General features: G+C 35.6%; 1 protein-coding gene across 1 annotated transcript in view; it reads left to right on the top strand.

Moving 5' to 3' along the window:
- Positions 1–12,846, top strand: part of PCGF6 (polycomb group ring finger 6) — a 35,185-nt gene that overhangs the window by 2,352 nt on the left and 19,987 nt on the right. Inside the window, exons 3-7 of the mRNA XM_032225785.1 lie at positions 3,227–3,323; positions 3,722–3,777; positions 5,329–5,388; positions 6,907–7,015; positions 12,797–12,824. Of these exons, the coding sequence (XP_032081676.1) occupies positions 3,227–3,323; positions 3,722–3,777; positions 5,329–5,388; positions 6,907–7,015; positions 12,797–12,824 (350 nt within the window). The remainder of the gene's footprint in view (positions 1–3,226; positions 3,324–3,721; positions 3,778–5,328; positions 5,389–6,906; positions 7,016–12,796; positions 12,825–12,846) is intronic.

The following is a 12,846-nucleotide window of genomic DNA, read 5'->3' on the forward strand; positions in this document are numbered from 1 at the left end:
ACAAGTACATTTCGTGCGTTCTGTCCATAGTCACATATATTCCATTCGGTCTAAATTGTACATGTTAAAAATTTATATATTTTACTATCACCATATCACAGTTTTCATTTAGTTAAGATTTCAAAAACACAGCCACCTGTTAGCATTTTTTCCCTTCCCCCAGTTCCAGTCAATATGCCATATCTCTATATCCTTATAACATGTTCTAAAAATAAATAAAAAATAAGGAAAAAATAAAGTCAATTAGTAGGACATCTTATATTTCCTCTCTCTAACAAATCTTTGTTATTATTATAGTTAACTAAGGGTTATTTACATTTTTCTCTCCTCTTCTCTCCACAAACGCAAAAAGCAACAATCTCTGAACAACAATCTATTGGTATGTGTTAACAAAATGACCATTTAAAATCTAAGACAATCTAAAGAGAAAAAAAAGAAATATTGACATTTCTAATTAATAACCACCAAAGTATATGCCAACCTTCCCATTTGTTTTTATAGTTGAAAGACAGGGAGAAAAAGAAACAGTTGTTTGCCAATTCTACTCCAAATTAAGAATTCGAGTTGAAAATCTCCAAGATGTACATTAACATTCCCTTTCATTATTATAATTAGAAAAAGACAGAGAAGGAAAGAAAAAAAAGAAAACAGTTGTTTGCTATTTACGTCACATCACCTCTTATTCTAATCCAAATTATTTATAGCTTCATAAGAAGGTCTAAAGCACAAATTTATGGGTTTTATCATTCCACCAGGTCTCAGTTGCAATTTGTGGCCTGGTTATGTATCCTAATTAAGGTTATCCTTTCATTGTTAATATCATGATTTATTACATGTTAGCGACTAAAACATTCAATAATAATCTATAAGAGTCTACAAAATACTAACATCACTACTTATTAACCATCAAAAGTTAACTAATTTTTATCATCAATTTGGCATTATCAACCAGTGTCCTTCCAGTAGCAAAATGAATCTTTCACTCTCGCCAGCAGCTGTGTCATCTCTTTTATTAAAATCTTTTCAGAATTTATCATTTCTTGCCGCACTCTGTAGCTTAAAGGATCTCTCATGTAATTTTGTCGCTCTTTAATTGTTATTAACGTAGGCTTAGCTTTGGTTATCAAACTTGTTTCTGGATATATTTGTCTTCTTAGTTCCATTTTTTTCCACTCTTTTTTTCCCTCCTGCATCTTGAAGTTGAAAGAAAGGCTCCAAGTTGTCAAAAACACTTTTCCAGCTTCCCTTCTTTTCACTTTCGCTCATATTTAGTCCATTAATAGATTCATCTGATATCTTGTCTTTATTTTCTATATTTCCATTCTCTTCTTTAATCTCTGGGGCTCCAACCCCCTCCTCTTTAACTATAGCACCCCATAGACAGTCCCATTTCTTGTCAAATCTCTTAAGTCCTTCTGCAATATTTTGAAGTCCAGCCAGGATATTTTGGATTATTAAATTTTCTGCTTCTGAATATTGGTCCATTTTTCAAAATGCAAAGAAATATAAAGGAGAAAAAATAGGAAAATGAATCTGCCACTCTAGCCTGTCAAAATTTTAAGAAATGTGTCTGTATTTATTTTGAATCTTGAACACCAGGTCTTTCAGGGTTTTTTAAAATAGGAGGATTTTTATTCTTGCTTATCTTTTTCCTTCTTTTGCCAAAATATTTACCAGAAGCACTAACAAAAACAGGTTTCATGCTTTCAAGTTTTTCCAAACCCTTCCATTGTAAGGTCAGTGAAACCAAGTGAAGCAGAACAAAAGATACATTGTAACCAAAACAGAAACAAAGTTCAGACTTTGGCTTCCAGGTGGCAGATTCAATAATCAGTGCTTTTAACCAATATAAGAAAAAAAATTGTTGAAGTAAGAAAGTAAGTTTAATTTAGCCAATAAAAAAATTAGGGTAGTAAAAAGGAAAAAAGTAGAAAGAAAGAAATCAGTCCATAGACTACAAGCAGGGAAACAGGAAATGTTGCAATTACTTCAATCCACAAAACATCGTTACTAACAAGAGCAGGAAATCTTCTAATAAACAGTCCAATAAGTGTCAAAATCGCCGCTTTATTCTTACTTTGGGGACTGGATGTAATTTTTTTTTTAAGTTTCTTAGTACGGATCTTCTGAAATTAAAAAAAGAAAAAAGAAAACCTCACCAGATGGAACGCTTTCGCTTTGTCTCTTCCTTCAGGAGCGGTCTCCGACTATGCCAGCCTAGGAGCTGTCTGTTTGTCTTCAGATGGAAGCGCTATCCTTGGGTCAAACAGGGACTTTGCAATGTCCCTATGACCAGCAAGGCTTTGGCTTCCCTGTCACCATCTCTTCGGGACGGTTTAGGTCCTACCGGACCGTCCAAAGACAAAAGTTTCATCGACAGACCCGGACTGTTGGGTCTGTGCGATGTGTCGTCGCGACGTGGCTCCTCCCTCCATCTGGTTTCGTCTTTAATCAGTAAAGTCCTGTGTATTCACAAAAAAGGGCTAGGTGGAGGACACAGTCATGAAGTCAGTCCATTTGATTAATAAGACTGGATTAATGGGAATATATAAAAACTGGATGTACAAATCTAAGTAGAATTGTTACATTTTCATTTTCATTTTGCTGTTTACATCCTAGCCAGGACTTACAACCACAATGAAGTCCAGAATTTCAGTCGTAAATTGTTGACTTGATTTTATGACTATTTTATGATGGTCATAAAGCTGGTCACTGCAGTCATTAAGCTAATCATGTCATTAAGTGAACAATGTGGTTGTTAAGCAAATCCTGCAAATCTAGTGGGCATTTTTTGCTTAACCTTCTGCAAAACAGCAAAATTGCAAATTGTGGTCGTGTGAGCAGAGAACACTGCTACCCATTATAAATGTGAGCAGTTTGCCAAGCATCAAAAAATGCAATCACATTAAGTAAAATCACTTCATTTTTTAAGAAGAGACTGGACAATCACTTGTCTGAAATGCTATAGTCTCCTGCTTGAGCATGGGACTAAACTAGAAGACTTCCAAGGTCCGTCCAACTCTATTCTGATTGATTAATTGATTGATTGACTGACTGACTGACTGACTGTAGGAAGAGGCAGTCATAACCTTGAGGATGGGTTGTAAGTAGCTTTTTTGAAGTCCATTATAACTTTGAATACTCTTGTATCTGCAGATTCTGGATGTCACTGCTTTCAATAATAATGGATCATTTTGTAACAGTCATGTAATTACTTTTTTTACAGTTTGTAAAAGCTGCATAGTAAGACATTTTTACTACAGTAACAGATGTCCAAAATGCAACATTGTAGTACATCAGACACAGCCGCTTTATAATATCAGGTAATTTACCTATTATGGTATACTCTATATTTATTTTGTGTATAAATGAACAGTTTATATTCTTATGTTAATTCCGGTCTTGACATTAACTATTGGAGCTAAGAATTATTTCAAATAGGGAAAATATGTTTAAGTCTTCCGAAACTTTACCAATGTGTTCAAAACCATTAACTTTTTTTTATTAAAACAATAAAACTAATTCACAGACCATACTTCACTGTCTTGTACTTGAAATGTTAATGTGCTATTTTAAAAATGCTAATAAAGTTGCTTTTGTAATTTTGACATAAAAATTTTGCAGTTTTAATAGCTATTTTTCAGCCAATCTTATATCTGTTATAGTTTAATAATTTTATGTCAGTGCCTACATTTAAAAATTATTTTTTTTCTTTTTATAGACTAGATCGACAATTACAAGACATAGTATATAAATTAGTTGTCAACTTGGAAGAAAGTAAGTTTGAATCTTGGTAAAACTGAAAGATACGCCTAACTGAATGTAACTTACTTTGCTCGTATATACCATATCAGTCAGTCCTTTTTTTTAGATTTTTGAATTTAACATGCTTGTTTTCTTCTGATAGCTCACTGAAGAACTACATGCTCCATGATATAATTTGGAATATTACAGTTAAAAATTCTTAGCTTATAAGATTTATGAAAAAAAGTGTGAAATCTTGGAAAAATGATAGAAGGAATGGTTGACTTTCTTTAGAATGTTCATCTTCCCTGCCCTTTCCACACCTGTTCATCTTCTTCTTAAAAATCTTCATTCAGTGACTATCTTGTTTAGCAATTGTTCACAGTTACAATAGTGATGAAAAAGTAACTTGTGACCAGTCCTCATATTACCTTTGCAAGTCTATAAAGTAAAGGAGAAGTAAGACTGTTTTGCTTAGCAACCAAGTTGTTGGTCTCAATTGTAGTTGCTAAACAAGGACTAGTGGAATAGGCATATTAATGGAATTATTGATGAAATCTTTATTTAACATGGGATATTCACATTTTTTTAAAAACTATCAAAAATTCAGTGCTTTATATTATTTTGATACTATAATCCTCTTATTTAAATAATAAAATGTACTATTTCTGTCAGTTAAATTTGTAACAGCTGTGGCATTAAAGCAATGAAACAAAAGATTGACAGATTGCTTCAGAATCTTAAACTCTAGCAGCAAGATGTAGATTTGAAATTGAATCTTTCTAAATCTCTGTAATATAGAATTATTATATTGTAGCAAATCATAAATAATCATCAAGACAACTCGTAAAAAAACTATTCTGCACTGAAATAACATTCTGTTAATTGTAGCATTTCTAGATTGTATCAGTGAAATTTTAGCAGATTGATACTAATCATATTTTAATCAAGTATTTTTGAAGAAACAAAGAAAATACCTCACGGTCTTTTGCAATATATTATTGGCCATATTTTCTAATGGGTATACTGTAAGTTATTGTAACATAAAAATAATGCAGTTCCTTTTATTATCTCTCAGGTTTTTATTACAAAATATTGGAAAATTAAAACACTCCTCTCATTGGAGGAACCATGTCAGAAATTGTTCTGAAAAATTAACAACAAAGACCTATAAAAAACTTTGTGAAAGACAAACTATTAAAATATGATAGCCATTTATTACCTATACCAGCAGGTTTCCAATTTCCTAATCTTTTTTCTGCATAGAGTACTTTCACCTGTACATGCATTAATCTAGAAATATGTATTTCAAATGCTTATCCTTTTAAAAAAAACATCATAAATGTGCATATGACAATACATTCCCAAGTTTTTATTTTCCCAGTTTCATTTTCCCAGTCTTTTTGCTCCAGATCTGTGCAGCATTTTATCATTTATTTTGTTTATTTAATAAAATGACAAAAATGAAGAATTTAGATGATTTTCTTTATCTGTTTTGTCTGTTTTTGTCCACTTACTCCATATCAACTAGATCCATATTATTGAGATTGAGGATAATCAGCCCTTTTGTATTTATACATTTAGGAGAAAAAAAGAGAATGCATGATTTTTACAGAGAAAGAGGCTTAGAAATACCCAAGCTTGGTAAGTTTTTTAACTGTGAGATACTATTGCTGAAAATAAAGGGAATTTATTAAAATTTAAATTAAACACCTTTTATTATGCCTTATGCCAAGAGATATGTATTTAAGGTTAAATATGTATTTAACCTTTTTTGCAGACTAAGACCAATATGTATTTCTTCTCTGACATTATAGTTGCTTTTGTTAAACAAAAGTGACTGAAAAAACTGTATTTTTGTGCTAGTTAAGTTTTCAAAAAAAAATAGCTGGAAAAATAATATTCTAACATAAATAGTTAACCTTAAACAACATGATTAATGTTTTTTATTAAAATACAACCAAAGTTACTCATATTTAATGTAAGTTGTGGTTTTTGTCCCAAACCTTTTAAAGATGGTAGTTTAGTAAGTTTTGTTTATGTGTCAAACTGCACTAAGATTGTTGAATATTGTCTTCAGTCAGTTCTTGTTGTGTTTGATGTGATCATTACATAAGTTTTATATAATTGTATTCATTGCCTGCCTGCCTCTGGGTCTCTCAGAAATTCAACACCATTTCTTAGTCTTACTGAATCATTGAGATAAATATGAATGTTAGAAACAGCAATGTTTACATAAAGGTATCAAAAATAGCAATGGGTGAATATCTGTATATAGAAAACCACAAGTTTCAGAATGATATATTAGTACTGTAATCCTGTAATCGTCTAAATGTTTGCCAGAGATTTTGGAGGAAATGTACCTTTTGTTTTAATGAGATTTTATATAAGAGATACTCTGACACCAAAAACCTAGCCAAACTGGACAATTTCTAAGTTGTAAGACAATAGTTCTTGTGACATATTGTTTTAAGATATTTGATTACATTTGCCTTTAGGGCACAAATGAACAGATTTGTAGAGGCATTTCTCTGTCACTATCGCTTCATTACTGCTCTTTTTGGATTCCCTTTTTTTCTTACCCTTGGCCCTTCTTAGCTTCTATGGTCTGAGACCTAATTAGTACAAACTGTTATGTGTATGAAAGTCTTGTATATTGTTACAATGGAACACATAAAGGAAAGAAAGAACATAAAACTATGGACATAAAGGAAAGAAGCAAAATGATTACTCAGAAAGAGGTTTCACAATTGATAATACTTCTAAGAGAGCGAATACTGTGTGATATGAGAGAAACAAGAGTGAGCTGAGAAATCCCCTTCCTCTTGTTGGAAGGGGACATTTAGGCCATGGAGTCCAATCCCCTGTTCAGCATAAGAATCCAAATCAAAGAATTTCTGATTGAAAGTTATCCACCTTCCACTTGAATATATCCAGAAAAAAATGCATTGCTTCTCCAAGTAATTGTTTTCTGGGGCAGTGCTGCAAAGATTGTTAAATCCCATCACAGTGAGATAGAGACAATGTGTTGCTCAGAGAAAGGACACCATGGATTGAAAAAAAAAAGGGTTGAAAGAAGAGCAATCCGCAAGTATTACAGGGAAAGAAGCATGAATGTATTTATTTTATTCTCTGTTCTTAGCCTAATCTTTTATATTTTAGCTGCACCCCAGCCAATGCCTTTGGGGAGGGGGAGACCCCGCAAGGCTGTAGGATCTGTATTCCGTATTCCTCCAGAACTTGACATGTCACTTCTTCTGGAATTTATTGGGTAAGTTAAAATTGAATTTCTGGGAATCAGTGTCATATCAATAGAAGATTGGAAGATGAGATTGTTGTGTTGGAATTAGAAAGGTCAGCCTTCTTTCTTAGATTTCAAAATATTCCAGAGGAAAGAGGAGAGGAATTGAAGGAAATTATGGTTGAGATGATTGCAGGGATCACTCAGAAAGATCAGCTGTCGATACAGAGTGATATTGATGACATCTATAGGGTCTATACCTCTTATACTAGGAGATAGAAACTGCCACGTGAAGTGCACGTGAGGTTTAGCAAACGATCTCTGAGAGAAGAAATTTACCAGAAGGCACGTGACCAGAATACCATATATACGGGGGAGATGGTGACAGTACTAAAACAGATGCCAAGAAGAGTGAGGGAAAGGAGGCAGAAATATTAGGACCTAACAACACAATTGAGGAAACTTCAGGTGATGTATAGATAGCTTTTACCTGAAGGGGTGTCTTTCCTCTGGCAAGGCTAGAGGTTTCGGATTGAATCATTGCAAGATGCACAAGACTTTATGGAAAGTCAGTTGAAGAGGGGAACCCAGAGTAATGATGGAGAATTGGATAACAAGAGCCGAGGAGAGGAGCAAAAGAATAGTGCCCCGGGAGATGAGAAAGGGAGAAATGAGAGTCAAAACAGAGATGAGAGACCGTAGATGAGGCAGACAACAAAATCCAAAGCCTTACATAAATAAACATGGCGGATGAACTCCGCTTAATTTCTTTAAACATAAATGGTTTGAATTCACTAAGAAAGATAAATAAAATACTGAATGCTTTACGAAAAAAGAATTGTGATCTGACATGACTGCAAGAAGTACACATAGTGAACCACCAGCAAAATGTGTTGCATTACCCCCGGCTGGGTATAATGCACACAAATTTAGCAGATGAAAAGTAAAAGGGCATTGTGTTCTATGTTAAAGATCATATCGATTCTAAATTGGTGTATACTGATGGGGAGGGGAGGCTTTTAATGGTTGAATTGAAATTTAGTCGATATAGAATTTTGCTGTTGGCCATATATGCGCCGAACGATAATCAGAGTATCTTTTTTAGAAAGTTGCATCAAAAAATTGCAGAGTTAGACTATGACCACATATGTGTGGTGGGTGATTATAACGCTGTGGCAGATAGGACAATGGACTATAACCCAGGAAACATCCAAAGGGGGGGGGGGAATTAAGAGGAGGAGGGCATGAGGGAGGAATATGAATTAAAGGATGTATGGCGTGAATTCCACCCACAGAAACAACAATTTACCTTCTTTTCACATAGACATCAATCCTATTCTAGGATCGACATGGCTTGGATGGCACCAGAAATTGGAGACCTGATTAAGGAAGTAGCGATCGAGGTTAATATCTGTGCTGATCATAATCCACTCTTATTGGTGTGGAAAGGAGTAAGGCGGGGAAGGAAGTAATGATGAATACAGAGATAGTGAAAGAACAAGAATTTCAAAAAATGTTTAAAAGGGAAATGAGGTGGGTTTTTTTTAAGAAAATAGGAAGGAAGTAACCCCACAAATGCTTTGGGATACGGCCAAGGACTTTATGAGGGACCTAGCCATTAAATATACAATAGGCACACAGAGGAAAAAATTAGAAGAGAGGGCAAGATGGGTAGCCAAATTGGAGGTGGTGGAAAAAGCCTTGCAACAGGACTCGTTAGATGATAAGAAAAAAGAAGAAATGGCTAGAATTAAGCACGGGAGGATGTTGCTCAGAAACTTAGGGGGATTAAGCAAAACTTTTTTGAGCACGCTAACAAACCGGGCCATTTGCTCTCATATAGACTTCGGAAAGAAAGAGAGAGCAGACGTATAGCACAACTGCAGAATAGTAAAGGGGAATTAGTAGAAACCAAGGGGGAGAAACAGGAAATTATTCAAGGTTTTTTTCAGCAACTATATAGTAGAGAGGAAATTTCTGAGGACCAAATTAAGGAATTCTTAGATAATGCAAATCTACCTAAGATTTCAAATGAAGTGAAAGGGGTAGTAAACCAAAAGATAACAATAGATGAACTAGAAAAGGCAGTCAAAAAATGAAAAACAACAAAACTCCTGGCATGGATGGTTTGCCAGTTGAAATCAATAAGACTTTTTTGGAAATCCTAGGACAAGATATGATAGTAATATTTAATGCTGTCTTGACGGATTCTATCACACCGAAATCGTGGGCTGAGGCCTATATAACCCTTTTGCCTAAGGCTGGAGCTGACCATACCCAAATTAAAAACTATAGGCCCATTTCACTTTTGAATGTGGATTATAAAATCTTTGCAGCTAAACTGGCAGGTAGATTTAAATTTTTCCTTAGCAAATTTATACATCCTGATCAGAATGGCTTTCTGCTGTCGAGGCATTTGAAAGATAATGTTAGAATTATTTTGGATGCCTTAGAATATTATGAAGCCCGGCTGAAAAAAACAAATGGCCTTTATGTTTCTCGACGCTCAGAAGGCATTTGATCGGGTAAATTGGAAGTTTATGTGTCACAGTTAGAAAATATGAAGTTTGGAGAAAATTTCTTAAATGCGGTTTGGGTAATTTATGACAAACCGCGACATTACTGGTAAATGGAGAAGAGATGGGTGATATTGAGATTGGTAAAGGCACAAGACAAAGATGCCCGTTATCCCCTTTACTGTTTATCCTTACATTAGAACCCCTTCTTAGAACAGTGAGGAGTAATATACAAATTAAAGGGTTACGAGCTAAAGCTCAGAAATTTAAAGTCCAGGCCTTTGTCAACCTTGTTTTTATTTTAGAGGATCCTATGGTTTCTGGGATACAGCCTTTACGTAAAATAGAGGAGTACGGTATGATAGCCGGGTTACGTATAAATAAAGAGAAGACAAAACTGTTAATTAAGAATATGACTTTGAACCAGAAAAGGGGAGTACAAAGCTTGTTAGGGATTAACAGGGCCCATAAAGTACAATACCTGGGAATTTGGCTTACGGAGAGATGTTCCTCTATGTATAAGATAATTATATGAAACTATTACAACAGGTGGCTAAGGATATGATTAACTGGAGTGGTAAACAATTGTCTTTGATGGGCAGGAGTGCGACAGTTAAGACACATGTACTACCGACATTTCTGTTTTTGTTTCAAACGGCACCGACTAAATTGGACATTTTTTTTTTAAATCCTTGGAGATAATAGTGGCTCGATTTATATGGCAAGGCAAGAAAGCACGAATTAAAGCCCAAATATTGCAAAAATGAAAAGAACTGGGAGGCTTCGGAGTACCCAACTGGGAAGCTTATTATAGCGCAGCAATTATGACATGGTTGAAGAATTGGGTGACGTTGAGTGGAAGGCGCTTATTGGCTATAGAGAGACATGACCTCCCACAATGCACAAAGATGGCATGCCTCCCTCTGGCAAGAAAGAGATCCCCCCATAGGTATAATGTCATGGGACATTATATTTGGAAGATTTTGATGGGGGCGTGGGAAAAGATGAGGAAAAGGTACTATCTTAGGGTTCCGTGCTGATTGGCACCATTGGAGGCCTTAACGCATCCCAGTTTATGGACAAACATAATATATAAAGACATTATGACAGAAGATGGCAACATGAAAACAAAGATGAAACTAGAGCAGCAGGCCAGGAATCTGGAATGATGGGAATATTTACAGATCAGAAATAGGTTTAAAGGCGATAAGGGACGGTTTGGGATCTACCCAAACCTTCAGGAGTTGGATAAGATTTTGTTTGGCGGATATAAAAAAATGTTGAAGATCTATCAATTTTTGACCTGTCAAGATGTTAAAGAAGAAATGGATAAAAGCCTCCTAATAGCATGGGAGAGAAATTTTGGCTATGAGATTGCACATTCTACCATATTTGGTGGTCCTGTATTGAGGCCACGAAATACTGGAGAAGGATTCAAAACTGGCTAAGAGAGATTACCGGGGCAAATGCGCAATGGAACCCCGAAACTTTTTTTACTAAGCATAAAACCAGAAAACATGAGTAAATCTATATGGCATTTGAGCCTACATATAATTGTGGCCTCAAGAATAACCTATGCGCAATTTTGGAAATCTACTACCATACCATTGGAAGATGCCATAATTAAAAAGAGTGTGCAGAAATGGACAGAATGATGGGTTGGCTGAGGGACAAAGGAGAAACGGAATATTATCTTAGCTGGAACCTATGGTATATGTGGGCAACAAAGAGAACAGCAGGGACTTAAAACTGGGAAAGTTAAATAGCTGTTAACAATGGGAACTAAAAGTGAACGTGGGTATTGTAATAGATCCCTGAATTTTGTAACAAGAAGATGCTGGTTAGAGACTAAACAATGGGGAAGAAAAAAATGTTGGGCTGTGAACGACTGTCACGGGGGGGGGGGGGGGGGAGGTTTGTATGTTTAAAGCTGTGTTTGTATGTCTTATTTAAAAAAATGTATAACCAATAAAGATTTTTTTTTTAAAAAAAAAAAGCCCAAACGGGCTTTTGAGCACATGCACTGAAATAAGCCTTTCCCGAAAATATTGCAACACAGCAGCAGCCATGAGGTAACCACGCTCACCGCTTCCTGCTCCTCAAAAATAATAAGACCTCACTGAAAATAAGGCCAAGTGCTTATTTGGGGGATTAAAAGAAAATAAGACCCTGTCTTTGTTTAAAAATTGAAAGCATAGAAAAAGAATATGACACTTGAGTAAGCTCATTTCCAAAGTAACTAAAACTAAATCGAGTTTGGCACCAGATTTCACACTATAACTAGTTGAGAAGCAGCCTTTTTCTCTTTAAGGTGCTTATGCCTTGTGCATCAATATCTTAGTGCAATGAAAAATACAAATTAATCATGTAAAATGGTTCAGAATCTCAATAATTTGAAGGAAAGAAATTAAAAGATACTCTCTTTGATGTATCCACTAGGTGGCAGTAATCACCAAGTAATGTTCACATTGATTCATGCAGTATTTCATGACAAATATCAGAATCAGAGGTGGTATTCAGCAGGTTCTGACCAGTTCAGAACCAGGAGAACTGGTAGTGGAAATTTAGAGTAGTTCAGAGAACCGGCAAATACCACCTCTGACTGGCCCCGCCCCATCTATTCTCTGCCTCCTGAGTTCCAGCTGATCGGGAGGAAATGAGGATTTTGCAGTAACCTTCCCCTGGAGTGGGGAGGGAATGGAGATTTTTACAGTAACCTTCCCCTGGAGTGAGGTGGGAATGGAGATTTTATAGTATCCTTCCCCTGCCATGCCCATCAAATCAAGCCACGCCCACCAAACCACACCCACAGAAACGGTAGTTTAAAAATTTGAATCCTACCACTGGTTTGAACCGGTCATCATTGGTAAATCCAAATGCTGGTTTATTAAAAGTGCATTTTAAAAATAATGTTATGGTACTTCAATCTTCTTTAACCTTTGTGATTGTACACGTTTAGAAATTAGTTTAAAAGCTGAGGGAGGGCTCTTGGGGCACTGACCAGCCCCATGCCTGCATTCTCTTCCCTGAGCTCCCCATGCAAGACTATATTTTAACTCCTTCATGGAAGACCAGTAGAGTGGGGATCTCTTTTGCCTCCCTATTCCACAGGGCTAGGGCAAGAGAAGAGAACGCTGTCTTCCTCTCTCTTCCTTTTGGCCCCTCAAAAACCAAAAATGAAAGGTTTTCTTTGGGAACCATAAAATAAGTACTGAGGGAGCATGCCTGTAAGTTGAGCATGCCAGTGTATATGTAACCTATACATGCTGATTATGTTCATTTCTCTTTCTTTCAGGGCAAATGATCTCTCTGGGAATTTTAAGGTATCAATATTACCAAACCTTT

The sequence above is a fragment of the Thamnophis elegans genome, chromosome 10 (assembly GCF_009769535.1).
Source record: "Thamnophis elegans isolate rThaEle1 chromosome 10, rThaEle1.pri, whole genome shotgun sequence".
In the NCBI taxonomy this organism is placed as follows: Eukaryota; Metazoa; Chordata; class Lepidosauria; order Squamata; family Colubridae; genus Thamnophis; species Thamnophis elegans.